Source organism: Parasteatoda tepidariorum, chromosome 6 (genome assembly GCF_043381705.1).
Source record: "Parasteatoda tepidariorum isolate YZ-2023 chromosome 6, CAS_Ptep_4.0, whole genome shotgun sequence".
Classification (NCBI taxonomy): domain Eukaryota; kingdom Metazoa; phylum Arthropoda; class Arachnida; order Araneae; family Theridiidae; genus Parasteatoda; species Parasteatoda tepidariorum.
The window spans coordinates 57841108-57868334 of NC_092209.1; the positions used below are offsets into that span (position 1 = coordinate 57841108).

Sequence of the window (27227 nt, forward strand, 5' to 3'; positions counted from 1 at the left end):
ATCGCTCTCCTGACCAAACTATGGGGACCATATTTCCCAGATTGCGGCTACCCCCTATATTTTGAAGGTTAAGAATCCAAATATGTAAGAAAAAATATATGTTTATTCAGAGAAAGTACGTTTTTGTGTCTGATTTCGTAACTTAATTAATAGTTAGCACTAATTAATTAGCATATTTGAGGTCACCCCCAGGAACCATTAAGATTAACACTTAGTTCGTGAAAATCAGATCATTAGAACGAAAGTTATTCAGGGTGATATCTTTTTTTTTTTGCGGACTGTACATCCAGTAAGCATGAAAAAAATATCAATAGTTCATTTGTATTAAAAAGAGAACAAAATAATTTAAATTACCTTCTGTTTCTTTACTCGTTTTGGATTAGGTCTAGGCTGAAATAAAGAAGAAAAAATACATATGCAGTTTACTAAAATCATCATAAAGAGTTAACACCCTTTAAAATTGAAATAATTACCTTTCTTTTTTCAACTGGTGGTACATTAGAAATTTCAGGTTGAGCTTGACTAGTGGTAGCAGAGCTAGGTGGCGCAGCAACAGTGGGAGATGATAGGGAAATGGCAGCCGACAAAAGTGGAAAGGCCACATTTTGCGGCCGAGGGCGACTAGTTTTAACTAAACTACTTTCAACAAGTTCATCATCAAATTTCTTTCTTTTAATTGATCTTGATGAACTTCTTCGTTTTTGAGCTTGATCAGTGGCTGTATTACTTGTTTTTAGCAAGTCAGGAGTGTTTCTAAATACATTCACTTGTGGAATATCGGAAGTTTCAGCTTTGATATAAAGATTCGGAGAGGAAACTATAGAAACAGATAAAGTGAAAAAGTCTTACAATTAAAAAAATATAGAATATCCTCTGTTAAATTACACATCAATATACATGCACATACAAATAATTCCTAATTAAATCAGTGTTTTCACTACAGCTCGAGAACGCGAGAATCTCGCATATTTTTTCTTTTCTCACATTAAAAAATTATTACTACGAGAAATTCGCGCATTTTATAAATTAATTTCAGAACTCGCGAATTTCTCGCATTTTGGAAAAAGCTTCAAATTACGCCATTTAGGATAAAGTCCGTTTCACTTTTCTTCCTGGTTCTTTCATTATTTTCAACATCTGCCCCGTTATCGCACTTCCCTATTTACCAGTATTGTTCAGAACATTTTCGAACAACAGAACACAACCAAGGAACCCTTTTCAGAACACATTTCTCTGCAACTACGTGTTTACTGTAGGTAAGGTTTCTTCATGTAAGACGTTAAAAATTTTTATGCACTTATGTAAGATGGACAAATACCTCGTAAAGGCAAAATCTTCTATGATGATGCACCAAAAATATTCAATGCTTTAAAAAATAGAAGACATTAAAAATGTATTATAATTAAGGAAATGATTTTTTTTTCAAGAGTTTTTGTGTTTTTTTAGTTTTTAGAAATTTCACTTAACTTTTTGAAATCTCACCCTGCTTTTTGATGAGAAATTCTCACCCATTTTTTTTTCTATGATGAAAACACTGTAAATGTTAAAAAATTAATATGAAACTTATTAACCTTTTGCTTATGACACTTAGCATATTAAAGCCTGTAATTCTGGTACACTTGTTGTACTAGCCATAAGCAAAAGGTTAAGAATTGTAAAATAAGAATAAATTATTTAATAATATTTTGAAATTCTGGATAAAATTAAGTAAAAGTCTGTTCAAGCTTAAATAAAAATAATAAAAATAAGAATTTTACCAGGTGTATTATTGGCCCCTAAGGCAGCATTAGAAGCTTCTTGGGAACTGTCACTAATGATAGACATTGAAGCTAAATAGACTATCAGATAATGTCTAAAAAATAAAGACACATTATTTTTAAAAAAAATATTAGAAACTATCTAACAACTCTAATTCATATTTGATATAAATTTTTTTTTTAATGCATCAATGCAAAATAAATAATATGGGAAAGCTGGCAAAAAGATACTAAAATAAAAAAGTTAAAATCTTAAAAAATAATAAAATACAATTTATGATTTTTATAAACTTAGGGAACATTACTCTTGAATGTGGTTTGATTATTCAATTTTTAAAAGCACGAATCTAGTCCTTAAAATTTGTAATGACTTTTTATATTAATTTTTATTAAAAAGAAAAAATAACTGCGTTGGATAATATTTTACGTTGAAATGAAAAGTTTGTTTTCAAAACGTAAGAATTCTACACAAAATCATTCATTTCTGAGAAAAAGAGAAAGATAGAATAAATATCTCCACTGTTCGCTTAAGCAGAGCTCATTCTAGGCAGAAAAAAGGGCAGGGTGCAAAAGTTTAAAAAAAGGGTATTATTATTCAAAAAAGGCAATAATTTCTTTCTATGGGCATTACACATACTATTAAAAAACATTGTCAATTAGTAACAGAAAAAAAACTTTTTTCTTAACAAAAAGTAGCAAAGCAATCATATTCATTACTAATTTTTACTAATAAATTAACATATAAATCAAGTTAATGAGCTAATTAGCTTAGTAATTTATTTAAAATGCATGCATATATCAATAAAATAATAAATGTATGTTTTTAAGTGCCTGTAGTTATGATTTAATAATTAAAATGATTAACCATAATTATGATTTAATAAATAATTAACTTTCCAGTCATTAATTTTATTATAGGCGCTTTAAGTAGTATAAAAACATAATTAAAAAGGCAACATTAAATTAAATAATATACATTGAAAAGATTAATTAAAAAATAGCATACAAAATTTAATGAAGCACATCTTACTCAGTTCTCCCTCAATATTATATTAAACTAATTTAAGAAACTATAAAAACAAATTTAATGATGGTCTATTTTTATTTCCACCATTTTTTAGATAAGCCTGAACCTAAAATCTGCTCAAATGAACATATTTTATAGTGATATTTTGTTCTGTGAAGTTCAGTTTAGTTGAATTGTAAGTGGTGTTCCTGAATTTATGGTAGTTTAGGTACAGTCATAAGAATTTTGATTGCTTGCTAAAGCTGTGAGTTTTCCAAAAGACAGTTCTGGTTTACCAGAAGGATGATCTCCTCCCCGTACAATAGAACACTGCTTGAGAAAAAAAATATTTATGTTCTTTTAGGGAGAAGAGTACACCTAGAATTTGAGAAACTCATTTTTATCCCTCTCCCCCCACTAATAAATTCCTGCTGGACAACTGAAAGGCCCCTATTGAACTTCTCAGCTCTGGAGGATAGTGGAAGTAAATGGAAACTTTCAAAGATAAGTGCAACAAGAAGGCGTGATGAATATTTTTCCTTTCCCATATAAATCTATGTATTGACAGCAATGACTAACTAAACAAAAAGAATTGAAAATAACAAAAGTTTAAGAAATTCACTGTAGAGTTTAGGGAAAAAATGAAGAAAAGTTGAGGAAAGAAAGGGCACAAAGGGAATGGAGTCTATAACATAAGGGCACTAACTCACCCCGTCTAGAATGAGCTCTGTCTTTAGATGAAACTTATCGTTTTGTTTTTAAATAGCGTTGTCAGAACAATTTGAAGGGGGCTATATTAAAGACAAAAAATATAATTCCAAAAAAGATTAAAAATACGCAAACGATATGATAATTCATGTAAAAAAAGTTAAATAATAATTATGCTTAAAATAAAAGGTAGTTTTCTAATGCTATTCTTTACAAATGTTATGAAAATTGATTACTCGAAAGTAAATTATATATTTTCTTCTCAAAAATGTTTTGCACCCACTATTATTTTACTAACTTTGGGAAATCTGTTCACTAAGATTTCCATAACACTGTCTTAATTCTCTTTATGGAAGGAAATCGTGTTACACATCTAACTAAATATTAAAAAAACCGAACTAAACGGAATGTACGAATGAAATAACTAAGATGAAAAAGCTTTTATTAGGATATAGATTTTATTAGATGATGATTAGATTATTAGCTTTTACTAGGATAGACGTTTAGTTACGAAATATTTAAACTCGTATTAACGAGTATAATGACATTCACGCCACGATTGAGCGCATGCAATTTCGTAATTTTTTTTTTAAATAAGGTTCATTAAAGAAAAATAAAGAAATTAGTTACCTTGACCAAATTTGTAACCACTTTCAAAACACTGAAACTTCGGAGATTTTTTTTATTCTTTATTCCTCATAAAGAAAAGCCCCATCAAATAAAAATGTGTGACAATGATTAAACATTTTGTAATTTTAAAATGTTTCACATATATTTTTTTAAAAAAATTAGGAAGACGCAAATTATATAAGTTTAAAAAGGCTGAAGTTCTTTGTTTATTATGATTTTTATTCGATGAAAGTTACGATTGTTCGATCGATGATGCTACTTTTCACGGAAGTGTTGCACTAAAGAAATTTTAATCGCTTTCCGGATTTTTCAATTGGCTTATATGAAGCCAATGATTAGTGAGATTATTACTGTAAACTCTTCCCTGATTCTGAGAGTGACGTGTTAGTTAGCTTAACTGCAACTGTTAAAGTACGTTGTGCGGTGTTTCTGAAGCTGTAATAAATCTGAAACTACACATCGAGCAATAAGAGGCTGACAAATTGTAAATAATGCTTAATAGAAAAAAATAAAATGAATACACAAATATTTTTGAGTTTTTTTTCCCTAATTAATTTATTTTTATTTATTTCACAAGTTTTTGGAGGGTGAGTAAAATGACATGACTTATTTATTGACATAATTAAACTGTTTTGAAGTTTATGAATCATTAATGTTTTCGTGTATAATGATAATATGTTAGTAAAAATCATTGATTTTATAATTTTTACAAGGAGAATTTTTTAGTTTTTTTTAAAATTATTGTGATTTCTCAATGTATATTTTGTGATAACTTGGTTTATATATATATTTTATGATAAACACTGAATTTAAGAAGGCAAATCTCTTTGCACTGTGATTTTTGAAATTTTAGCGTTACCAAGAAGTAACCGCACTTTTTAAAAAAATTTGAAATTGAAAAATTTGTACTTATGAATGTTTACCTAATGTTATAAAGGTTAAACACAGATAACTGTTTATTATTGAATTTATATAGTATGATATAAATTTTATTTATTAGATATGATTCGTAAAATTTCAATCTATAAGTTCTTTACTATTTTTATTTCAGGAGAGATTTCTATGCCATACTAGGAGTATCCAGGTCAGCCTCTTTAAATCAAATTAAAAAAGCATATAGAAAAATGGCAAAAGAATTACATCCTGACAAAAATCCTGATGATCCTAATGCACAAGATAAATTTCAAGATTTAGGAGCTGCATATGAGGTTTCTTTTTAGATTTTTATAGTTTCATGTATTTTTAAACTCAACAGTACTTTCTACATTTGCCAAGGTACTAAAGAGATTTTAAACTAGGGAAAATTTAAAGTTTTAATTTAGCTGCTACATGATTGGTTAAAAGTTTGGCATGTAAACTGATATTGAAATTTTCCAAACTTGAATTTATTTGTATTTTACAGAAATATATTTACAACCATGCTCATATTTTAAAAAGGTTAAGCATGTCCCACCATTGTGACTCTGATCAAATGAAGTGGGCATTTGCTACACTGGTATCTCTATTAGCAAACTTGTACACAATCATAATGAGAGGTATTTGAGCCGCAAAAAATTCATGTGCACCTTTGCATATACATATTAATGGTTTATTTGACTGCCAGCAACTACCTCAAGCCCCCACTCACTACGTACAACGAAAACAGGAATACTACAGACATATATATATTGGGAGGGGGTGAGAATTCCCATTTTGCGTAATGAAATTCTCAGATTGACCGAATCATAGATAAACTCAGGCAAATATACTTATAATATACAGACAATTGGAGAGACTATAAATCACTTTTCTACTTGAAGCTATATAAATTAATGTTACTTCAATGAAAAAAAAATTTATTTAATAGTTAAAGAATAGAAGCTAGAAAAATGTCAAAATAAAGAAATTGTGATACATCATAAACTGATTAAGATGAAAATTGAACTTCAACATTTATCCATTTAGCTTTTAAAAAGTGTCCAACTCTTTACTAATTCATGAGTGTAACTTTTTAACAGTTTTTCTAAAAATTGTTTCATTTTTTATGGAACTTCATACCACATATTGATTCATATTATAACTACACTCGTGGACAAAATTAAGAGATGGAAGACGTTTTCCTAAATATCTCAAAAATTACTGAATATAAATAAATGAAATTTGGTATGGATATAGCTTATTCCATGGTAATAAAGTATGCAAAACAAAAATGAAAGTGCCATTCACTAGCAAGACCTATTGCCAATAAATCCAATGTAGTCTGAACTTAAGGATAAAAGATGACAATAAAAGTGAGGCTTGTGCAGTGTGTGTTGCCTCTAGTATGGTGTATGGTCAACCCTGACAGACAGACAGACAGCATGCACAACGAGTATGCATGCTGTTAATAAGAGAGTTAAGGAGGACTTGTGGAAGACCCTCCCATTCTTGCACCAGAGCAATTTTTAACTACATAATGGTTCTGGGGGGAGGTTGACGCATCGCAATAGCTATCCCAAGAGCATCCCAAGCATGTTTAATAGGATTCAGGTCAGGGGATTTGGCTGGCCAATCCTTTCGTTGAATATCCTCGCTTTCCAGATACTCATCAACCATGAGAGCCCTATGTGGTCGCGCATTGTCGTACCAAAAACTTAAGTACTAATAGAAAAATACCTGAAATTTGAGCAAGAAATATTTATCCACAGGATGTCATGAATGTCTTAATAAAAATATTGATGTGATTTTTTATTTATTTTTTTAAATTTGTGCGAATATGAATCTCATTGAGTGTTTTTAAATCATGCGAATAAGAATCTTTTTATATAATCAAAAATTGTGTGAATATGAATCTTGATGTTTTATTTTAAAATCGCTTGAATGCAAATTCGGATGTATGATTTTTAAGTCACTTGAACTCTAATCATAATAGTGGCTTTTAAATCATGTGAATATAAAACACAGTTTAAATCATGAATGTTTGCATTTAGATTGGTAGAAAAAAACATAAACTTCCCCTTTTTTATTTTTTTAGTAATAGAAAAAAAAAATTATGCAATGGAGATGAATGCATGTTTGTGTATATTATACAGGTAATACTATAGTAAAAAAAAGTTTGTGCATCAGAGAGGTGTTATTCAGTTTTTAATAACAATTATATGCCTACAGTTTAAAACAACTCAGATTTGAAAAGTTTTTGTTAAATAAATTTTTTTTTTGAATCTGTAGTAATAAAAATCTAAAAGTCACATTCAAAATTTTATTTTATTTCTTTTATAAAACTTCATTTTTTACCATTGTTGGAAATGGAAACGAATTTCTTAAATTGTCATTTAAATTTATCTAAAATGCTTTGGTAGTGAATTTCTTTCAGTCAAATTTTTATCTTGGGGAAAATAATGATTAATTGGAAGAATTTTGAAAATATCAAGCCATTTTTTTTTAAGAGGAGATATTATTAAATGTTGCACTTCAATCGTTAAAACTTAGTTGTATTAATACATTTTTAAATGTGCTGAATGAAATATACGTGTGGGAAAATAATTTTTAGAAAAGTTGCAAATGAAATTTTAAAAAATCACAGCGTCACATGCTGTTAGACTATCTAAGTTAGCTGTGTTTATTAGCAATAGAATATATTCAAAAAAGTGTAATTTCTCAAAAGCTTTCCAATATGTAAAAATATAGGTTTCAATGATAGACAATGTTATGATGCTGAATACAATTGTTAAAATTAAAATGTGTTTCCTTTTTTATTAGCTTTTCTAATAGCCTTTATAATTAATAGGTTCTTTCAGATGAAGAAAAACGAAAGACCTATGACCAATATGGAGAAGAAGGGTTAAAAAATGATGCTTTTGGTGGTGGCAATGATCCATTTGCTAGGTATAGTATACTGATAATGATCTAATTTTACTATGTCTAACAATTTAAAAAAAAAATTCTTTACTCCCCAAATAAAAATTATTTATAAAGTTCTTTTTAAATTAATTTTTCTATTTAGAGAAAAATTAAATATTTAGAAAGTTAAAATTTTTTTTACCAGAATGTGTTTTTATTGATAATTCAAATTTTTTTTTTATTATTTATTTATATTTACATTTGTATAAAGCTAATTTTGCATTTTTGTGTTTTGCATGTTCTTTATTTATTAAATCACTTTTCTAAGATAACATTGTTTATGTTGAACTAGTATCAACCTTAAGTCCTGGGCTTTCTGAAGTGAAAGTGTGGGTATTGCAGGAAAAAAGTCATTTAAATTTTATATGAAAAATCTTAGGAAATTTTTTGCGCTTCAAAAGAATGCCCGCAAATTAGATTTGAATACCTTTTTATTGAAAAATTAGAATTTTTCATTCTACTTTTTATTGACCTCATTCTGTTTTTCATGAAACAAAAATTTACCTTATTACCGTATTTTTCGGCGGAAGAGCCGCGGCGCTATCGAAAAAAAAGTTGTTTTTTTCCTACATGCGGCGCTTCCGATGCAGCGGCGCTTCCGACGAAATATTTTTTTGTACCAAAAAAATTTGTCAAGGAAAGTTATTTAAGATTAAATAATTTTCTGAGAGAAAAGACTATTAAAAAAAATTAATAACGAAGTCGACGAAATATTCGTCCGTATTGCGATCTGCTGCAGAACATCGCCAATTCTTAGCAAACTTTCGGCAGCAGCCTGTAAGAAAATAAATAAACGAAATAATAATTTTAAAAAAAACATCGCATAAGGAGAAAATTTAAAAGGTATGCATCTTGTATCCACCCCCAGCTTAAGGAAAAATCGCAAGCTAGAAATCTATTTAGCGCCTTGGCAATAGTAATTTAAGCGAACAGAAAAGGACCCTAAACCCGACACTTGCGGGACTGGCGAAATGCCGAACTTCGGATCTCTTTCGGAAATTCCAATATGGCCCCCAAATATTACTATAATTCAATTCCACTGTTAATTTCAGAAAAACCAATAAATTGAGTCAAATTTCGATCGTGAATTTAAAACTGGCCCATCTTAAGAGAAATTTTACTAATCAAAATAATAATCTATATAATATAATCAAGAAGAAATAATCAGAATCCTATGAAGAAGAAATAATCGTTTCTTCTTTGGAGCGAGATCATAGTTCTCGTTTTTTCTTTTAGATAACATTTTGTTTTAACAAAAGACGCTTACCTCGCAAGAAAAAAAAAAAAAGCTAACAGGGAACTACAAAAAAAAATTTTTTTAAACAATTAATGCTAAGAAACTAACAATGAATAACAACAAAAAACAAGCTAAAAACTAATAACGATAAAAAAAAACAAGCAAGCAACAATTAACAAGAAAAAATAAAAAGCGGCAAAATAAAAAAAAAATTATGAATCGAATAAAAAACCGCAAAAGGGATAGAATTCATTTTGTTGTCCACATGGTAGTTTCAATGTCAACTGGGTGTGGCCAATTTATGGTCAAACAGAGGAGGGAAATTTGGGGGCAAATCAGTAAAGCACAAGCACAGCTGTCAAGATTGATTGATCAGTTTTTTCCAACTTCCATTTCTTTATTTTGTTCATTGGAAATGCAGGTGTTTTTACTTCTCACTTTATTTTAAACTGCTTTAGAAACAGATGTTTCCTTTGACACAGATTTATTTTTTTTTTTCAAGCTTCTTTTTTATTTTTAAAAGATAAAATAAAGTAAGTTACTTCAACAGAATAAAATTCCAAATAAAAAGAATATAGCTGATTTTTTTTGTCTTATCAATATAAATTTCTTAAAAAAAAAATTAAAAAAAAAAATTAGATCAGATTAAGTGCCAAATTTTAGAATGCTGGATTAGGGGTCCCATACCCTGTTCTTTTCCCCAACCCCTTTTAAATATTGAGTCACATTGGGTTATTTCCATTGAAGGAGAGGGCATTCTACCCACTAAAATTCCACCCTCAAAGATTGTGAAAGTGAAACTTATTTCCCGTTCGCTCATTCCTTCAGAATTTTTTTGGGGCCTGCTTAGTTATTTCTTATTCTTGTTATTATTAGTTATTTCGTTATTATTAGCTGTTTCGTTATTATGTATTAGTTTTTCCTCAAATTGTTAACGGTAATAAATTTTAAAATCTTTTTATTTTAAAATCTTTCTTTTAATAAATTTTTATTTTATTTTTCTTATTGCATTGTTTTACGGATTCCTGTAATCAGTTCAGCCTTAATTCAGCTACTGAACATATAAATATTTTTTTGCTGTTCTTCTGTTTTTTGGCGCGGTGCCAACTAGTAAGAACAACTTTATTTTATATAGTTTTGTTGTTTTCTTTTCTTTTTTTTTGCTGAAAGAGAAAACTTTTTTTGTTGTTTTTTTTTGCTGAAAAAGAAATTTTTTATTATAATTTAGAAATTAAAACTTTATTTTATGAAATGCATAAAAAAATTTAATTTTTTATTATACAGATATTCTAAATGGTAATTTAAAGGTCTCTTCTGAAAGGATGCTGATATACGCGGTTCAGCGCCATTGCGGCGCTTGCGCCGGAGCGGCGCTTACTATAACTTTTTTTTTAAAAAACTCATTTTTATCGAGGTGCGGCGCTTGTGACGAAGCGGCGCTTTCGCCGAAAAATACGGTACATAATATTTCAAGATAATATGATAGTTAAAATAAATAAATTTAAAAAAAAAACTTATTTTACAGCAAACAATTTCTTAAAGGTTCAAAATTTCAAAATCATTTTATGCATTATCATTTTTAGACTTTTTTGTGCTGATGATTATGTTAATTGGTTATTGAGGCAATCTCGCTCAATTGATATGTAGTCTTTTGTTAAAAATCAAGAAGGACACTTCCTATAGAATAAATAGTTTCATAGTAATTTTTTGTAAACATTTATTTTTTGTCATGTTTATGACCAAAATTCTTCTGCTAAATTAATCATTTCTGATTTTTCTTCTAAATTTCTGACTCTATTTTCCTCTCTCTATAAGTAATAAATGTGAACCCTAAAAAAGGTGATCTCTCAGATATAATGACTATTATTTTGTGTTATGGGGATCTATTGCGCTAGGTTAAAAGTATTCTTGTAAAATTGATTAAGCTGAGTAAATGGCTATGTGCATATGCTTGCACAGATAACAAGGTTCTGATTTGGGCTTTTGGGGTTCTCCTTAAATATTTTTTTTAGAAAGATTATCCTACTTTCTTGCCTGGTGTCACCTAAGGTCCTTATTTACTTGCGTCAGTTTACGCTGTCTTTTACACAAGATCTTGCCTCAGACTAGCTCATCCATCCCATCTGTCTTTCTTCTCTATGGATCTGCCTCTTTTTTGTTTGCCTTTTGGTACCCACATTAAGGCTACTGATGACATTCTTGTAAGAGGCATTCTTAACATGTGTCCTATCTATTTTTTATCTTTTTATGCTGATGGTGATTTGTTATTGCCTAGTTTTACTGTAGAGTTCTGAATTTCCAATAGTCTGAGGCCAGAATATTATTAGAATATTTCCCAAATATCTGTTTTACCAACTAATTAGCTTTATACTCTAAAGTTTTGTTACTTTCAGTTTTTCTGACCCATGAAATAGTACAGTCCTTACCATTGAATTAAATATGTTTATTTTAGTTTTTAGCATTAAAGTATTTGACAGCCAAAATTTTTTTTCAAGAGCACTAATTTGCTTCGAAAAGTTTTTGAAAGCAAATTTGTACCTTTGAAATTATTGAAGTGCAGTTTTAACCTTAATAAATTAGTAATGTGCAATTGTGAATGGATAAACTAATTTATGTGTTTTTAAAAATTGTGGCAAAAACAATAAATGGCTATTGGATTTTTATGCAAAGTCTGTAAATAAGCCAGTATGTAGAGAATTTTTTATTCATAGTAGTGTTTTAATTACATATTCTTTTTATATTTTTGTTCCTAAGTATAAACTTTCATACAATATTACTGTTTTTTCCTTCAACTAAAGTTAAGCGAAGGCTAATAACTCTTTTATTATTGGTGTGGATAATTTAATTGTGTAAGTATCAAACTTACAAACACATATTTTATTATACATTTTCAAATTCTACCTGTGAAAAATAATTTTAACATTTTATACAAATGTGTTGTTATTATGTATGAAATCAGCTTAATGCCAAATAAAATATTATATCTACTTTAATAATGTCTATAGGATTGTCATATAATAATTTTTAAGCTTTATTTCCATGTATGTTTCATATTAATTCAGGACTTTTCCTATATTGTGTGTAATATTATAATAGCTTTATTGTAATTTTCTTCCTTCAAATAAAGTTTCTGGCTGTAACTGTAAGTGGGTTGTGTGGGAAAGAATTAAGTACATGGCTGTGTTCTGGTGTTACTATTAATGTTAAGGATAGTCTCACTGTATTTAATTGTTGTATCTTATGTTTTATATATATTATTTTACTATTACTACTGTAGTTTCTTTGGAGATTTCGGTTTTTTCACTGGTGGGGGAGGAAGTAGAAATGGCCAAAGAGAAATTCCTCGAGGAGGAGATATAATCATGGACTTATGGGTCACATTAGAAGAACTATATTCAGGAAATTTTGTGGAGGTAAGAATTAGATTATAAATTATGTTAAAAATGTGTGTGTGTTTTTTTTTTTAATCGGCGCTGCATACTTTTTACTATTTTTTTATATGAGGTATTTACAGTTGAAGTTTTAGATCTCTTAATGTAGAGGTATGGTTAGAGACATTAGCTATAGATGCTTGCTTTGTAGAACTAATTTTGTGAATTTTTACCTTAAAAGAGCTGTTAACAATGTTGGTAAAAATTTTACTTGTTAAAAGTGCTTTTTTTTTTTTAAAGACATTTTTATTATGGACCAAATTATAAAATTGCTGTTTTGTGTGTTGTGTAATACTCTTTGTGACTATATTTAATAATTAGTTGGTCATCTGAATTGCATTTTTAATTATGCATAATTTCTTAAATTGTTTTTTTTTTTTAATTATAGGTTGTTCGAAATAAACCTGTTACTAAGCCTGCTAAAGGTACAAGACAATGCAATTGTCGACAAGAAATGGTCACTAGACAGTTGGGGCCTGGTAGATTTCAAATGACTCAGCAAACAATCTGTGATGAATGTCCCAATGTTAAGTAAGTATACAGTTTTTATTTGTTCAACAAATATAAATTTTTGAACTTTCACTCTACTTTCTTGAAGAAAAAATTCAATCCATAGCTAATTTTTAACTCCGTACTCCTTTAATTTTTAATTTTCAACGGATGGTAGATAATTTATCAGACATGAGAGAGTATGACATTGCTGATCTCAGTATGTATCAAAAATATTTAATCAATATATGCCCAGTACTTTCTTCTAGAAAATATCCTCCAAATTTAGTGTCATTAAGCCCTGGAAAACTTATACATAAGTAGCTTAATTATTACAAAATTATAATATCAAAAAAAGAAAAAAACTATTCTTATAATTGTCATTCAACTGTCTTTTATTTGAAGCCAAAGTACAACAAATCTTGTAGGATAGATATTTTTTTACTGCTGATTCTTGAAAAGCAAATTATTAAGACTTATGTAATCTTGGAAACTTATTAGATTCACATTTTTATTCATTAGATTTGAACCCAATTAATGATTCAATAACTCTAAAATATTCAAGTAATGAGTCGACGCATTATCCACAATTAATTAATTCTGCATAAAATTGTTTTGCTGTGTTTTTGTTTGGAAATTAGTGAAACTTTAAACATTTCATTAAAGAGGTATTAAAACCAAATAAACAAAATTTTGGGTTTTTAATTTTAGAGATTGTTTACTGATTGATATTTTTAGTAAGTATTTGTTATTTCGAAATTATTGTTAAATTCATCATCAATCATTATCAGAGCAATATTTTTTTAAATTTTTTATTCAGAATGTTTTTTTTCTCTTTTTATAATGTACCTTTATTAATTGAGTATATTAAGGTAATATTCTCAATTGCAAAATAATGAATTATTATATGTAATTTTAACATTAATTGTTTTTTGTACTTTCAAATTCTGGTTGTTCTTTTTACTATTAGGAATCAAAATGCTCTCATATTTCTTTTAGTGCACATGCACTTCAAATAAAAGGATCAATAAAATTTTATAGTTCATAAAACCTCATGCAATGTAGTTTCATTCAAATTAAGACATATTTAGGTTTTTATAAAGATCTGAACAATTTTATTGATTGTTATGAAAATATTTAGATATTTTAATATTTTTAACAATTGGTAAAATTGTTTAATTATGGGCACATTTTTTTTTTTTAACATTTCCAAATTGAATTTTTTAAATCTTTAGAAAACAAAAAAGATCTAAAAAAATTTTCAAGATTTTTAAATCACAAACAGCAGATGTTATAACAATTTTCATTGGTTCAAAGATGCATGAAGTCACTCATCTCGAAATTTGGTTTTAAAAATTTGTACAATCAAATCTAACTTATGCTGAAAAACAGGGACATATTTTTCTGACATTTATTAGAGATATAAGTTCAATATTTTTTCTTAGAAGTGCATTTCACATTTTCCCATCAAGTTATTTGCATATGGTAAAACTTTTTTCAATCTTGATTCTGTGAAAATATTCTTAACAACTTTGGAATTGTTTATTCATTTTTTATCAAAATATTAAATGGAAAAATATTTTTCTGAGAATCTTAAGTTGCAGTCTTTTGTTTTAGGTTCGTAAATGAAGAAAAAATTTTAGAAATTGAAATTGAGCAAGGTATGAAAGATGGTCAAGAGCAGAGGTTTGTTGCTGAAGGTAAGGTGATCTTCATTTTGAGCAAATTGATGAAATTTGATTATGCATAATTTTATTGGGTTAATCTGAAATAAAATCTTTGTGCCTAGAGGAAAACATGAAATTTCTCTTTGTTCAGTTATTAAAATAGAACTTAATTTTTTTGAAAAAAAGTTATGATTGAAAAGGCTGACCCAAACTAGCAAAATATATAGAGGATTCTTCTTCTTCATAAGCGCAACAGCCTTTCACAGGCCAAGGCTGACTCTCAGATTTTCCTCCATCTGGCCCTGTCCGGTGCGACGGCCCTCCATCGGTTGACTCCCAATAGCTTGAGGTCCTTTTCAATGTCGTCTATCCATCTTGTAGGTAGTCGTCCCCTACGTCTCGTCCCTTCAATTGTGGAAAAAGTAACATTTTTGGCAGGGACGGAATCAGAATTTCTGAAGAGGTGGCCCAGCCACCTAATGCGTGATGCTTTAATAGTTCTCACAATGTCGGTCCTACCGAATTTGTCATATTTTTTGTAAATTGTAAAGAATTCTCCTTATGTTATTCTCTTGAAGAGATCCAAAGATTTTCCTCAAAATTTTTCTTTAAAAAATTAGCAGTTTTTCCTCTGTTTTGTTTAGGGTCCAGCACTCACTTCCATACGTAACTATAGGCCTGATTAAAGTTTTGTAGATGTTTAACTTTGTCTTCATACTGATGAACTTGGATTTGAGTTGGTTTCTGAGGTCGTGGAAACTTCTGTTAGCCATGAAAATTCTGTTAATATAGGGGATTACTGAATTATTTTAAAATAAATCGGGCCATGGTAGCCCAGTAATTAGAGAATCTGACTCATGTCCGGAAGGTGTGATCTTCGACTTCGCGAAGTCCCTCCGAATATATACGATACACATGCTTGTAAAATATGCAGAGCCGAAAGTCCTGTTGCAGTCATTGAGCAGTACCATAAATGCAAGAATCTGGAAAAAATTTCCTTCCCCTTCAGATCTATGTCTAAATTGAGAAAGTGGTCTCGCATATTGTGCTTATATGTCTTCGGGTCATTCTTAAGAATGTTTCTCAGGCCATAGCCAATTGCCCAGCTGTAGTGCAAAATAAATAAAGTACCTGCCTAATGTACTTACCTTAAAAATAAATAAATTAATATTAATTGTCTGATTTTTGTTATTTTACTTATGTTTTCTTTGACTCTTCAATTACAACATAATTTTTTTTTGAAATGTTATTAAATTAGTAACTGAGAAACTTGAGTTGCATTCTTTTGTTTTAAATTTGTAAATGAAAAAAAAATTTAGAAATTGAATTTTTTAATTAATGTTGCATCCTAATAATATGAATTAATAATTAACTGCATGTTATTCTATCTTATGTAAAAACCAGGGCTCGAAAAAAAGCCCGTCCGCGGCGGTCAAAAACTCCCCGCGGAAAACAAATTTCTCGAATCCAACGTCCGCGCGGACGGCCATTTTCCCGTTAATGTTCGTGATGTATTTTCAATTTTTGTTATCTTACAAGAGTCTAGCTCCTCACTTCTAAAATGACCCTCTAATCTCAAAATACAGCAACATACTGCGCATGGTGGAATTGGTGTTTTCTCTGTCTGGGAGTACTGCAGCGGTTGAAGGGGGCTTTTCAGCAATGTGCTTACAAAAAAACACATTACGTACTGGTCTTAAACAAGAAGCGTCAACCGCAATTATGAACATCTACCTAAATGAAAAACCTCCTTCAGATTGCTGTGCAGAAACCTCTGTAAATCATTGGCTTGATTGTGGAACTGGCAAACGTCGTATTTGATTCATTTAAAAAACGCAGTACCATCGGATAAATTGACAGATAACTTGACCTTTGTTATTTAAAATATTTCATTAAAGAAATAAATTATTTCAATAAAGAAATACTAGGTTTTGCTATTAGTAACCTAGTATTTCTTTTATTACTGTATAATGTTATTCTAGTATTTGTAATCCTAGTAACTACTAATTCATTGCGCAATTTATATAATTGTTAGTAATAAATAAGAGAAAATTATATTTCTATTTATTTAAAAGCGACGGGTTAGTTTCAAAGGAGGACGGGTACATTGTTGGACAAGCCCCGTCCTCGGGGACGGGTAAAATTTCTGAGTTTTTTCGAGCCCTGGTAAAGACACTGTTTCAAAGGAAAGATTAACTCTAGAACTATTTTAATATTTTATTTGAAAAGCGATTAAGGTTGAACTCTGTTATTAGACAGAAATATAGAAGACAGAACACAAGTATTTCTTAAGCATAAGCTATGACAAAAAGAAAAAAATAACTTATTTTTTGGTTGTTTTAAAAGTAAAGAACAGTCAGTGCATGTTTATGCAAACCTATTATTTTTGTTTCTCTACATCCTCCCCACCCCTGTCTGTTTCTAAAGGAAAGACCAGTTGCAGAGGACTTGACAAGATCTTGTCAAATGGACAGTTCTTGCAACTTCATGTTGTCCAGGTATGAATTTGAGAACAAGATAGATCTTTTTCCCACATTTGGCAAGAACGGAGATCTTCATATATTAAAGTTGAACCCAGTTATTTGCCTAAAATATAGAAGATGAAGCAGAAATATTTATTAATCATAAAGTATGACTAAAAGGAGAGAATAACATTTTTCGATTGTTTTAAATATAAAGAACAGTCAGTGCACATTTATGCCAACCTACTATTCTTGGTTCTCAACAGCTGTTATTATGTGGTTTTGATAAGCTATTATAATATATACTATTATAATATGGTTGGAATATGGTCTTTATTTCATTAAGTAATTTTACAAATCAATATTAAATTTCATTTTATAGGTAGAAGTATTGATAGAATTTCGATAGTATACACTTTATAACTGCTGAAAAAAAATCACAAATTTTTAATGAAAATGTTATTTAATTAGTAACTAACTAAGAAACTTAAGTTGCAGTGTTTTGTTTTAGATTTGTAAATGAGGAAAAAGCTTTAGACATTGAAATTGAAGTTCTTTTAATTGACAGTAAGATCAGATCTATGTCTAAATTGAGGAAGTGGTCTCACTTGCGATGGCATGTCTTTGAATCATTCTCAGGAATGTTTCCCAGGCTGTTGCCAATAGCCCATTGTGTAGCTCCAGTGCAACATAAATAAAGTATCTACCAAAATACTTACCTTGAAAATAAAAAAATGAAATAAAAATAATTATGTCCAAATTTTTTATTTATTTTACTAATGTTTTCTTTGTTTTCAATTAGAACACAAATTTTTATTGGAATTGTTGTTAAATTAGTAACTAATATTTTACATAAAAGTATATACTAATTATAAAATAAATTTATATTAAATAAGATAAAGTGAATTAAAGTAGCTTATGATATATTATTGAATCATTTTAAGAGTTGGGCTTTTAAAAGAACTAATCTAGTAAAAACTATGCACTAATGATTAATATTTGGATTTAGAAAATGTTTTGAAATTGAATTCAATTTATGAGAATATTTAACTATCATTTGCTTATATTTTTGGGGAAATCATAGGCTATAAGTGAAATATACTTCTAATCCTTAATGTATATTATTATAATAAATCTCTGTTTATAAAATGGTATATAAAATGCTTTACTTTTACTTAAACAATTTTCTGTTACATGAGTTTAATTTTTGTTATTTCTATTTAAAGGTGAACCACACATTGATGGAGAGCCTGGTGATTTAAGGATTCGTATCCAAACATTACCGTAAATAGCCTTTTTTTATTACACTGCAAATANCACGTATATATATATATATATATATATTGCTATATGAAAAAAGATTGCAGTATATTCTCAATTATCCAAACTTAAAATCGTGACTGTATTTAGAAAATTGGGAGCATAGCTAACCCAAAAGCATTTATTTTGCAATGATATAGCTTGATATAAAATAATTAGCTATTTTGTAAAGTTAATTGAATACTTTTAATGACTTTCTTCATTTTTCACATTAGGTTAGAATAATAAGAATGTTTTTGTGTGTGATCATATAAACAGTATAAGTTACCGACATTTGACAGTGCTCTAGATAACTGGCAAGGGGAATTAAGTTAGGGGAGAAGCTTATGGAAAGCAAAGTACGAGGTTATTGCAATTAAAGTTTGAGTTTCAAAACTTTATTAAAAAAAAGATTCACTACTCATGACGTAAAATTTGAATGGAATATTATTTAAGAAAAAAAATTGCATAAGAAAAAAAATAATTCCAAATTTTAGGAATTGATTAGGCTTTAAATTATATGCGCACGACTCATTACAGTTGATATAAAAACGCAAGGTACACTGTTTCCTCACTTCACACTTGAGATGTTTGTCATGACTGCGTCAATGAAGGTTCATGCTTTGCTCGCAAAGCTTTTTTTGCATTAACAATGACTGGGTACCAGTAGCTCTGTTTCCCGACATTGAAGGGTATCAAAAGAAACAGAAGTCCAATGACTGCCATGGGTCTGGAGAAAATGAATCCGAAATTTGAAAATACATGTTCTTTTGATGTGCAATCTGGTAAAGGAAAGAAAAGAGTTAATTCAAAATCAGTAAAAGTTGCCACAGCAGTGCAGGAGAAGTCTAGTAGTGGTGTGCAACTGTGCCAGACACTGGGAATTTAATGCACATCAGACATGCCTGTGAGCATCGTACGTACAATTCTACTAAATACCTTGCATTTGCTATTTATACAAAATTGCCTATGTGTTTGAATTGCTTCTTGTTGACCTGTTTGCAAGAAAGACATTTGTTCACATAAGTGAGGACAATGAATCGCAGTGGAGTATTTTCTGGACAGATGATGATTTCAATCTGAAAGGATATCTCAATACACAGAATTGCTGAATCAAACCAGAATTGCTTGCAATAGAAAATCTACTTGCAAATTAATCAGGGCTACCTCATTCTGCAAATTTCATTGTGTGGTGCGAGTTTATGGCATTTTTTATCGTGGGGCCATAGTTTTTCTAGGGGATGAAGGTAAGCACTATGATTCTCTTTTGGGCAACCACATCATTTCAGTTCTTCAACAGCGTGGATGTGTGAATAGGATCATTTTTATATAAGAGATAACTTCTCTGCACATTGCTAATTCAATGCAGTAGCATTTCGAATATTGCTTGAATAGCCGTCATTTCCCTACAGCTCAGCCGTCCTGATCACCCGATTTTAATCCTTGCGACTTCGGGTTGGGGGACTATTTGGTAGATGTGTTCTGTGCTTAGATTGCAAACTTAACTGAATTATAGGCACACATTTGTGTGACAGATTGTTGGTGTGGTCTTGGAAACACTCCGATCAGTTATGGAACATGCAATATCTCGAATTCAACTTGTTTCAGAAAATGGTGAACAGAGTTGAATAATTAAAAACATATTTGATTGATGCTTTTTATGCAGTTTTGGGCTCAGGATAATTAAAAACTGATTTGACAGGGGATATGATATCATTATGGTGGAAGGGTTTACGCAGCTAACACTATCATCTCTGCAGTCATGCACTCTAAACTGTACGTGTAACTTGTGAGTTTAGCTGGTAACTTGCACCTTAGTTGTTGATTTATAGTTTCTTTGCCAGTTGTAGTCAAATTCTTTTAAATTACGATGTTTACAATACCATCTGTTGCTAGAATTCTGAACTATTTTTTCTTAAGCCATACTTTTTCCATCTTTTTCAATAATATTCCGCTCAAATTTGTTGTTCTGATCAGGATTTCTTTTTTATAGCATTTTAAAATTTCAACTTTAGTTATAATTACCCTGTATATCCTGTCATCTATCTTAATGAAGGAAGATGCCTATTTTTTCTTTTGTACATGATTTCCGAATTTTGGATTAATTCTTTGAAGGGTTCTAAAATAGTTCGTCTCTATGTTAAATGAATCTTTTTTTGCTTATTGAGTCTGGGGTGTAAAAGTCATCTTTACCTTAAAGCTTTCAGCAGACTTTTTACACCTTTTATTTACATTGTTCATAACAATTGGTAATAATCTAGTAACTCATCACATTATCACACATTATAACTTCAATATTTTGAGAGTTTCTGGGACATTTTTTTTTTTTTTTTTGCAATTCAAAAAGCATAATTAACTTGTTCAATATCTGTAATGCTCGACTGACATGGTAGTCAAAGCTTTATTTCATTGACACCAAAAGAAAGAAAAGAAATGCAGTGAAGATAAGTTATAGGATAAGGAAAATAAACTGTCTTAAAAGGGATCAATAATGACATCTAAATTAGACAATTATTGCATAAACATATGTTGGAAATAAATGGTATGCTGCGCGAAGTTTAAAATAATTGTATATTTATTTAAAAAAATTATTACATTAAAATATGATTAGAAAATTATGAAATTAAAACCGGCATTAAAATTTACATAAACCGCCCATGCAAATACACACACACACATGCACAACTCATACAGTTTTCTTTGCTGGGTAAATATGACCATGCTCTTCTGGCACTGGAAAGCAAAACATTTTAATATAGCACTGATCATTTCTGTTAGATATATTTGTAAATAAGTTGCTGCTTTAAAAATAGTGAATCTATTATTTTTAAAATTATGTTAAAAATTTTTTTTCATTCTGCTCATTTACAATTATTATTTTTTTTTTTCTAGGCACCCCTTATTTGAACGTAGGGGAGATGATTTATACACAAATATAACAATTTCTCTTACTGATGCACTAACAGGTTTTACTCTAGAAATTCCTCATCTAGATGGTCACAAAGTAAGTAAATTGAAAATTTTCTCTTTGGATTTAAAATTATTTGCATGCCTTAAAATTTTACCTCAGTTTTTAAAAACCTGTTTCATGGTATATAATATTTTTTATTCAGAAAAAGCTTTATTGTTCTCATATTATTTAATAAACCATTTTTATTTGCTTATTTTAATAAGAATTTATTTCTAGATATTTTCATACAATGGGTACTTTCTTAACTAGTAATATCTCTGGGGTATAATTTGTTTAAAGTAATTTTAGTTTTAGTGACTTTTTATTTATTTATTTATTTTTCCTTTTGGGTTTTCTTCCTACAATGTCCCTAAAAGTGAATCTTTAGGTAAATAAAAGTTCAATAACCCTTAGGCTCCTTAATTACCTTACCCCTTATTTGTTTTTGTTACTATTAGTAAGTAATGTTACTAGTGCCGAGCTCAGTTTCTAGCACTCTTTTTATTTAATTGTACATTTAGCAACTCAGATAATTTTAATTTTTAAATAAGTTACGCTTTCTAATTTTACTTGTGGGTGTTTCATCTTCGGATTTAAAATATTGTTACTTCATAGCTTCAAGCTTGTGCATTGTTGGGAAAGATTTTACAAGTAGTAATGTAATACTAAAAGTAAAAGAAAAAAAAATTTCTAAAAATCAAACTACTTTCATCCACACTTAAAGCCTAGCTAATATGTCTTATATGTATATATTTGAATTATTGATTTGTCTAAGTTGGCAAACAAATATAAAATATAACTTTAAATTTAAGATTTAAAGATCAATTCAGCATGTTATGAGAACAGCCTTTCTTCTGAAAATATTTTGTTTGCTCCTACTCAACAAAGAAAAAAGACTAAGGCATGTTTGTGTAGTTTCACACCTAAATGTTGCTATCACTAAGAAAAATTTCTTAAATATACAAAATAGTATCTATGTTAATTGAATATTAAATGTAATTTTTTTGTAGGTTGAAGTCACAAGAGATAAAATAACATTTCCTGGTGCTCGCATCCGAAAGAAAAATGAAGGGATGCCTAATTATGAAAATAATAATTTAAAAGGAACACTTTATATTACATTTGATGTTGACTTCCCTAAAGGCGAACTTACATCCGAACAAAAAGAAAGTAAGTACCCATGTATAGATGAAGCAAAATTATATTTTTATGTCATTTATTAAATTCAATGATTTAATCTTGTTGCCTTCCTGCATAAAAAGTGATAAAGTGATAGTTTGAGGCTAAAAAAATCATGCACAAAGAATTATTTTAAAACCCTCAAAAATTTCTTACTATATTTATGGTGTTTGTAGCTTTAATTTACTTCATAATTATAAAATGTAATGTCTTTATATATTCTAAGCAGCAAAAAAAAAAAANAAAAAAAAAAAAAAAAAAAAAAAAAAAAAAAAAAAAAAAAAAAAAAAAAAATATTTCATACAAATACATTCTGACAGTAAGCTCATTACAAATAATGAAGATATGAAAGGCATCTAATATTTGTCAATTGCATATTTTTGTAACTTTATATTTGTTCTCAAAAAAGTTTATTGCAAAAGAATAATGCCATTTGAAATAGCAACGGGAAGATTTAAATTTTTCGCTATTTGAACCCTTGTTAATTGAGAATAGCTGCCAACAGCTTTCAAAATTTTTACCTTATCCTCAATCCTAGCCATTTCTTACATTCTTATAAGTTTCATTGTTCATCTAAGAGTTTACATTCCTTTGTTCACACCTGTTCCCGATAAATCAGCTTTTCTTGTGTAATGGTGGAGCAGGAAAGGTCAGTGGTCTTTGTTAATTTCCCATACTTCATGTACCTGTTTCTGGAAGAGAAAGGTAAACTAGATAAGACATTTTAAATATAAAGTACAAAAAAATGAAAAAAAATTAGAAACTTATGAAAACTTCTTATAAAGATAAATTTAACATTGGTAAATTTAACATTTGATTTTTGTTAAAAAAATAACTTCTTACTTGGGAAAACTTTTTAAGCAGGAACTTCTTAAGCAGGTTCCTCTGTAAGACTAAAATTAATGTGTTTGTATTTTTCTGCTAATAAATTTTCCTTGTTTTGACATGTGGTTTTAATTTAATTTTGTTAATTTTAAAAGTTAACACTTATTTAACAATCAGATAGAACTTCCGTAGATTACGAGGGTAGTTTGTTAAGTCCATGGCTTCATGGGTGAAAGCGAAATGGAGAAGCTGGTTGGTAAACCATTTCAGTTTTAACTTGTTTTTGGGAGGAGTAAATCTATTTTCTTCTTTAAATTATTCAACAACATCTACCTTTTCTCTGTACAGAAGCAATTTTATATATATGCTATAATTGTTAAAAAAATCTCGGTAGTTTCAAAAATTTAATGTTTCTTGAAAAAATGCCTTTTGTACCAGTTTTTGCTCTTTTCCATCTCAGTACATATTAAGCTTTCGGACCCTGCATGGTTTAAAAAGAGGTGGCGTTCTGATCATACTTTTATCATGTGTTTAACTTATCTGTGGCAACATTTGTAAAATTTGCAGATGATATTTTAAATAATTTTTGTTCTATTGGATTCAAAAGCAAACAGTTAAACTGTTTGTTTTGATTATGGAGAAAGAAAGAATTCCTTCTATCGATAAATTTATTGTTTGTAAAGAACAATTACCAAAACCGGAGGTAAGTTAAACAAATATAATGGGAAATCTGCTCTATCACATGGTGTACAATTGGTTCACTGAAATTCATTTTGGCTGTATGAGCAGAACAGATGCAGAGCATTCTAGACATTCAATTGAGGTCACGACTGCAGAACTAATCAACAAATTCTATTATATTGTGCTAGAAGACCACTGTGGTAAAGTACATGAAGAAGGTAAACATATCAAATGAACATGTATTTAAAGTTATCTGCAAGATGTGTGCTGCGATTTCTGACAGTGGATCAAAAGCAGACTTGTTTAGACAAGTTTGAGTACAAGAGATTTTTTGTTGTGTTATGTTACAACTGATGAAATATAGATGCAATACTATGCACCAGAAATGAAAGAACTGTTTAAACAGTGGTTTCTTTCTAATTAATTGCTCCGAAGAAGACAGAAACAGTTCCATCAATCAGAAAGATTATTGCTTCAGTTTTCTAGAACTCAAAGGATATAATAGTCATTGACTATCTGGAAAAGGAAAAAAGGATTACTGAACAGTATATGCTGATTTATTAGACTATTTTAATGAAAAATTGAATGAAAAGTGGCCCCATTTGTCAGAACAAGTTCACTTGTCTGCAATGGCAGTCACTAAATTAGTTGAATACTGTCTCATTCACTCTACTCTCCTGACTTAGCCGCCAGTAATTTTTTCTCTCTCCAGATTTAAAACAAAAAAATGGCTTATTAGAAAGAGTTATTTTTTAAATTCTGAGATCATTAATGGCTATTTTGATGAGTTTCAGAAATCTTAATTTTTAGAAGAATTAAAAAATTTAGAACATTGTTGGAAACATATCATTATGAAAGATTATGTCAAAAATTAAAGTGCATTTTGGTATGTATATTGGTTTTTATGTTTCAAAGACATGGACTTATCAAATTGCCCTCTTGTTGTGAATAAATAGTTTTTGCATTAAATGTTTTTTGACATAAATTTTGATGTGCTTCTTTTTGTATTTTTTAAAACTAAACAAACTTATTGATGTTACTGCTAATCTTAATTGTGTTAGGTTGTCAGTTGTTACAGTTATTTTTATTTTAAAAAATTACTTATTTTTATTATTTTTAAAATTATTTGTATCGAAATTTTTTTGATGTCTTATATTTGTCATGATTTACTTCATATGTTTTTTGTATGAAATAGTGAAATGTAATATTTTAATTGCAATAATTGATACAGTCATGCTACCTAAGTATGTGGTTGTTTAAAGTTCTAATGCTTCTTAGGGGTATCTTCAGATTAACGTAGGTTCCATACTTTTTTGTCATCAGACTTAGTTCATACTTCTGTTTGATTTTATTACCTTGAAGCTGTCACAATGTTTGTTAAATATAACATAGCTTCTCTTTACATAATTAAAAAACTTTTCATTTATCCTTAAAATTTAAAGAAAGGGAAGTTTCATGGCAAAAAATAATTAGTATTGTTTCAAGCACATTAGAATATTTTTTGCCTACAGCTTTGAAATCTCTATTTTATATTGTATTTTTTTCTGTTTATTAAATTTCGTGTTAGTAAATTTGTATTTTCTTTCTTTCAGAAATTAAAGAAATATTTAAAGAAGACAAAAAGACAAAAATATATAATGGACTGCGTGGATATTAACATTTACTATAGATTAGCTCATCAATTCATTGTACAATTCAACTTTAGTGATACATTCTGTAAATTATTTTTGAAACACTGACTCTGTTTCATTGCTACTTAAATACCTGTTGTACATACTTTTCTAAAATCTTATTTATAACTGCTCAAAATATACTTTTTTTTAACTTAGTGAAACTTATTTATTATAATATTTAAACATTAAAATTTAGATTTAACATAGATATCTCGGATAAAATGTCCCATTCATATTATCAGATTCTATTATAGTTGCATTAAAAAATACAATTTGCTCACAGGTAAAGGCAATAAATTAACAAAAAAATGCCTTAATAAAAGTAAAATAAAAATTTAAATTATTTGATGTGTGAATGAATCAATTGCTTAAGTCATACAAATAACACTGATAATTTAAATTAAAAATATTTCACTCTTTAAATAAGTCAGTATACCGATGTTCCTTAATTTTAGATTAAGTCATATGGTTTTATTAAATTGAGCAATGAAACATTTGTGAAATCAGTTTATTTTATGCTAAGAGATTTATTAGATAACTCAATTATGAACAGTTGTTGAGCTTGTAAACAATTTTATTTCGTACTATTATTTTTTTGAGATTTTGTTCAGAGTTGGTTTAAAGTAGTACAATATAAATTATTGCTCAGTATAAAATTGGTGTTTAAACTAAATTATGCTATTAAATTTACGAAATGAGGCAAATATATGTTTGAGTACCTTAAGTAATAAAATGTGTTTAATTCAATATTACAATCTCATCAGTTTTTTGTACAACAAATCTTTCTTTTACAATGTAAACATTCAGATTCAAAAAATAATTTTAAGTAGTACCTTTCTAAATTAAATCATACATTTAAAATTCAATTTCTCAGGAACTAATGACCAACTTTGTTTAAATTTAGTATTTTGCCTCTTAAAATTACATTCTTTAAAATGAAGTAAACAGTTTTATTCCTTACATTTCAAAAACTTTTTCGACTATTTTCAAATAAATTATAAATAATTATTTTAAAAAAATTTGCGTTAAATTATGAACTTTGAATAAATTAATTTTAAAAGTATGAGACATAATAAAATATGCAGAAATTAATATTAATGGTTCGAACTTTCACCCACTTTGATAACTCAATTATTGGGACTCTATTTCCAAATTTTGCAGCTAACCCTCATATGTTAAGATGAAGGATCCAAATCTGTTGAAAAAAAAGCATTTTTATTGAGAAAAAGTAAATTTTTGTGTCTGATTTTGTAACTTAAACTATCGTCTTCACTAACTTAAGACAAATTGTATTCAAATAATTGTTTGGCAAGCTCAAAATTTAATACCTAAAGCATTTTATATTTAAATGAAAAGTATTATATTCTGAAACCTT

At 28.7% G+C, this 27227-nt stretch overlaps 2 protein-coding genes across 3 annotated transcripts in view; one reads left to right on the forward strand and one right to left on the reverse strand.

The window, feature by feature from the left end:
* LOC107451989 (microspherule protein Rcd5) overlaps nucleotides 1–4345 on the reverse strand; it is a 21072-nt gene extending 16727 nt beyond the window's left edge. The window contains exons 1-4 of the mRNA XM_016068254.4: nucleotides 4102–4345; nucleotides 1758–1852; nucleotides 474–817; nucleotides 355–390 (exon numbers count right to left, since the gene is read on the reverse strand). Of these exons, the coding sequence (XP_015923740.1) occupies nucleotides 355–390; nucleotides 474–817; nucleotides 1758–1824 (447 nt within the window). The 5' untranslated portion in view covers nucleotides 1825–1852; nucleotides 4102–4345. The remainder of the gene's footprint in view (nucleotides 1–354; nucleotides 391–473; nucleotides 818–1757; nucleotides 1853–4101) is intronic.
* A 147-nt stretch (nucleotides 4346–4492) lies between these two features.
* On the forward strand, nucleotides 4493–26007 carry LOC107451987 (DnaJ homolog shv). 2 transcript variants are annotated; one of them, XM_016068251.3, is made up of 10 exons: nucleotides 4493–4688; nucleotides 5153–5309; nucleotides 7847–7944; nucleotides 12474–12609; nucleotides 13016–13158; nucleotides 14734–14816; nucleotides 18472–18529; nucleotides 21437–21548; nucleotides 22505–22664; nucleotides 25772–26007. In XM_016068251.3, exons 1-10 carry the CDS (start codon nucleotides 4615–4617, stop codon nucleotides 25834–25836), a joined length of 1086 nt encoding a protein of 361 aa, XP_015923737.1. In that variant the 5' UTR covers nucleotides 4493–4614; the 3' UTR covers nucleotides 25837–26007. The 2 variants fall into 2 exon arrangements, with proteins under 2 accessions (XP_015923737.1, XP_042910620.1); XM_043054686.2 differs by lacking the exon at nucleotides 4493–4688 and adding an exon at nucleotides 4760–4778.
* The last annotated feature ends 1220 nt before the right edge of the window (nucleotides 26008–27227 follow it).

Coding starts and splice junctions, on each gene's coding strand:
- LOC107451987 (XM_016068251.3), top strand. CDS start 4,615: ATGAATACACAAATATTTTTGAGTTTTTTTTCCCTAATTAATTTATTT. Junction 4,689..5,152: donor ATTTCACAAGTTTTTGGAGG/GTGAGTAAAATG, acceptor TTTTTATTTCAG/GAGAGATTTCTATGCCATAC. Junction 5,310..7,846: donor ATTTAGGAGCTGCATATGAG/GTTTCTTTTTAG, acceptor TATAATTAATAG/GTTCTTTCAGATGAAGAAAA.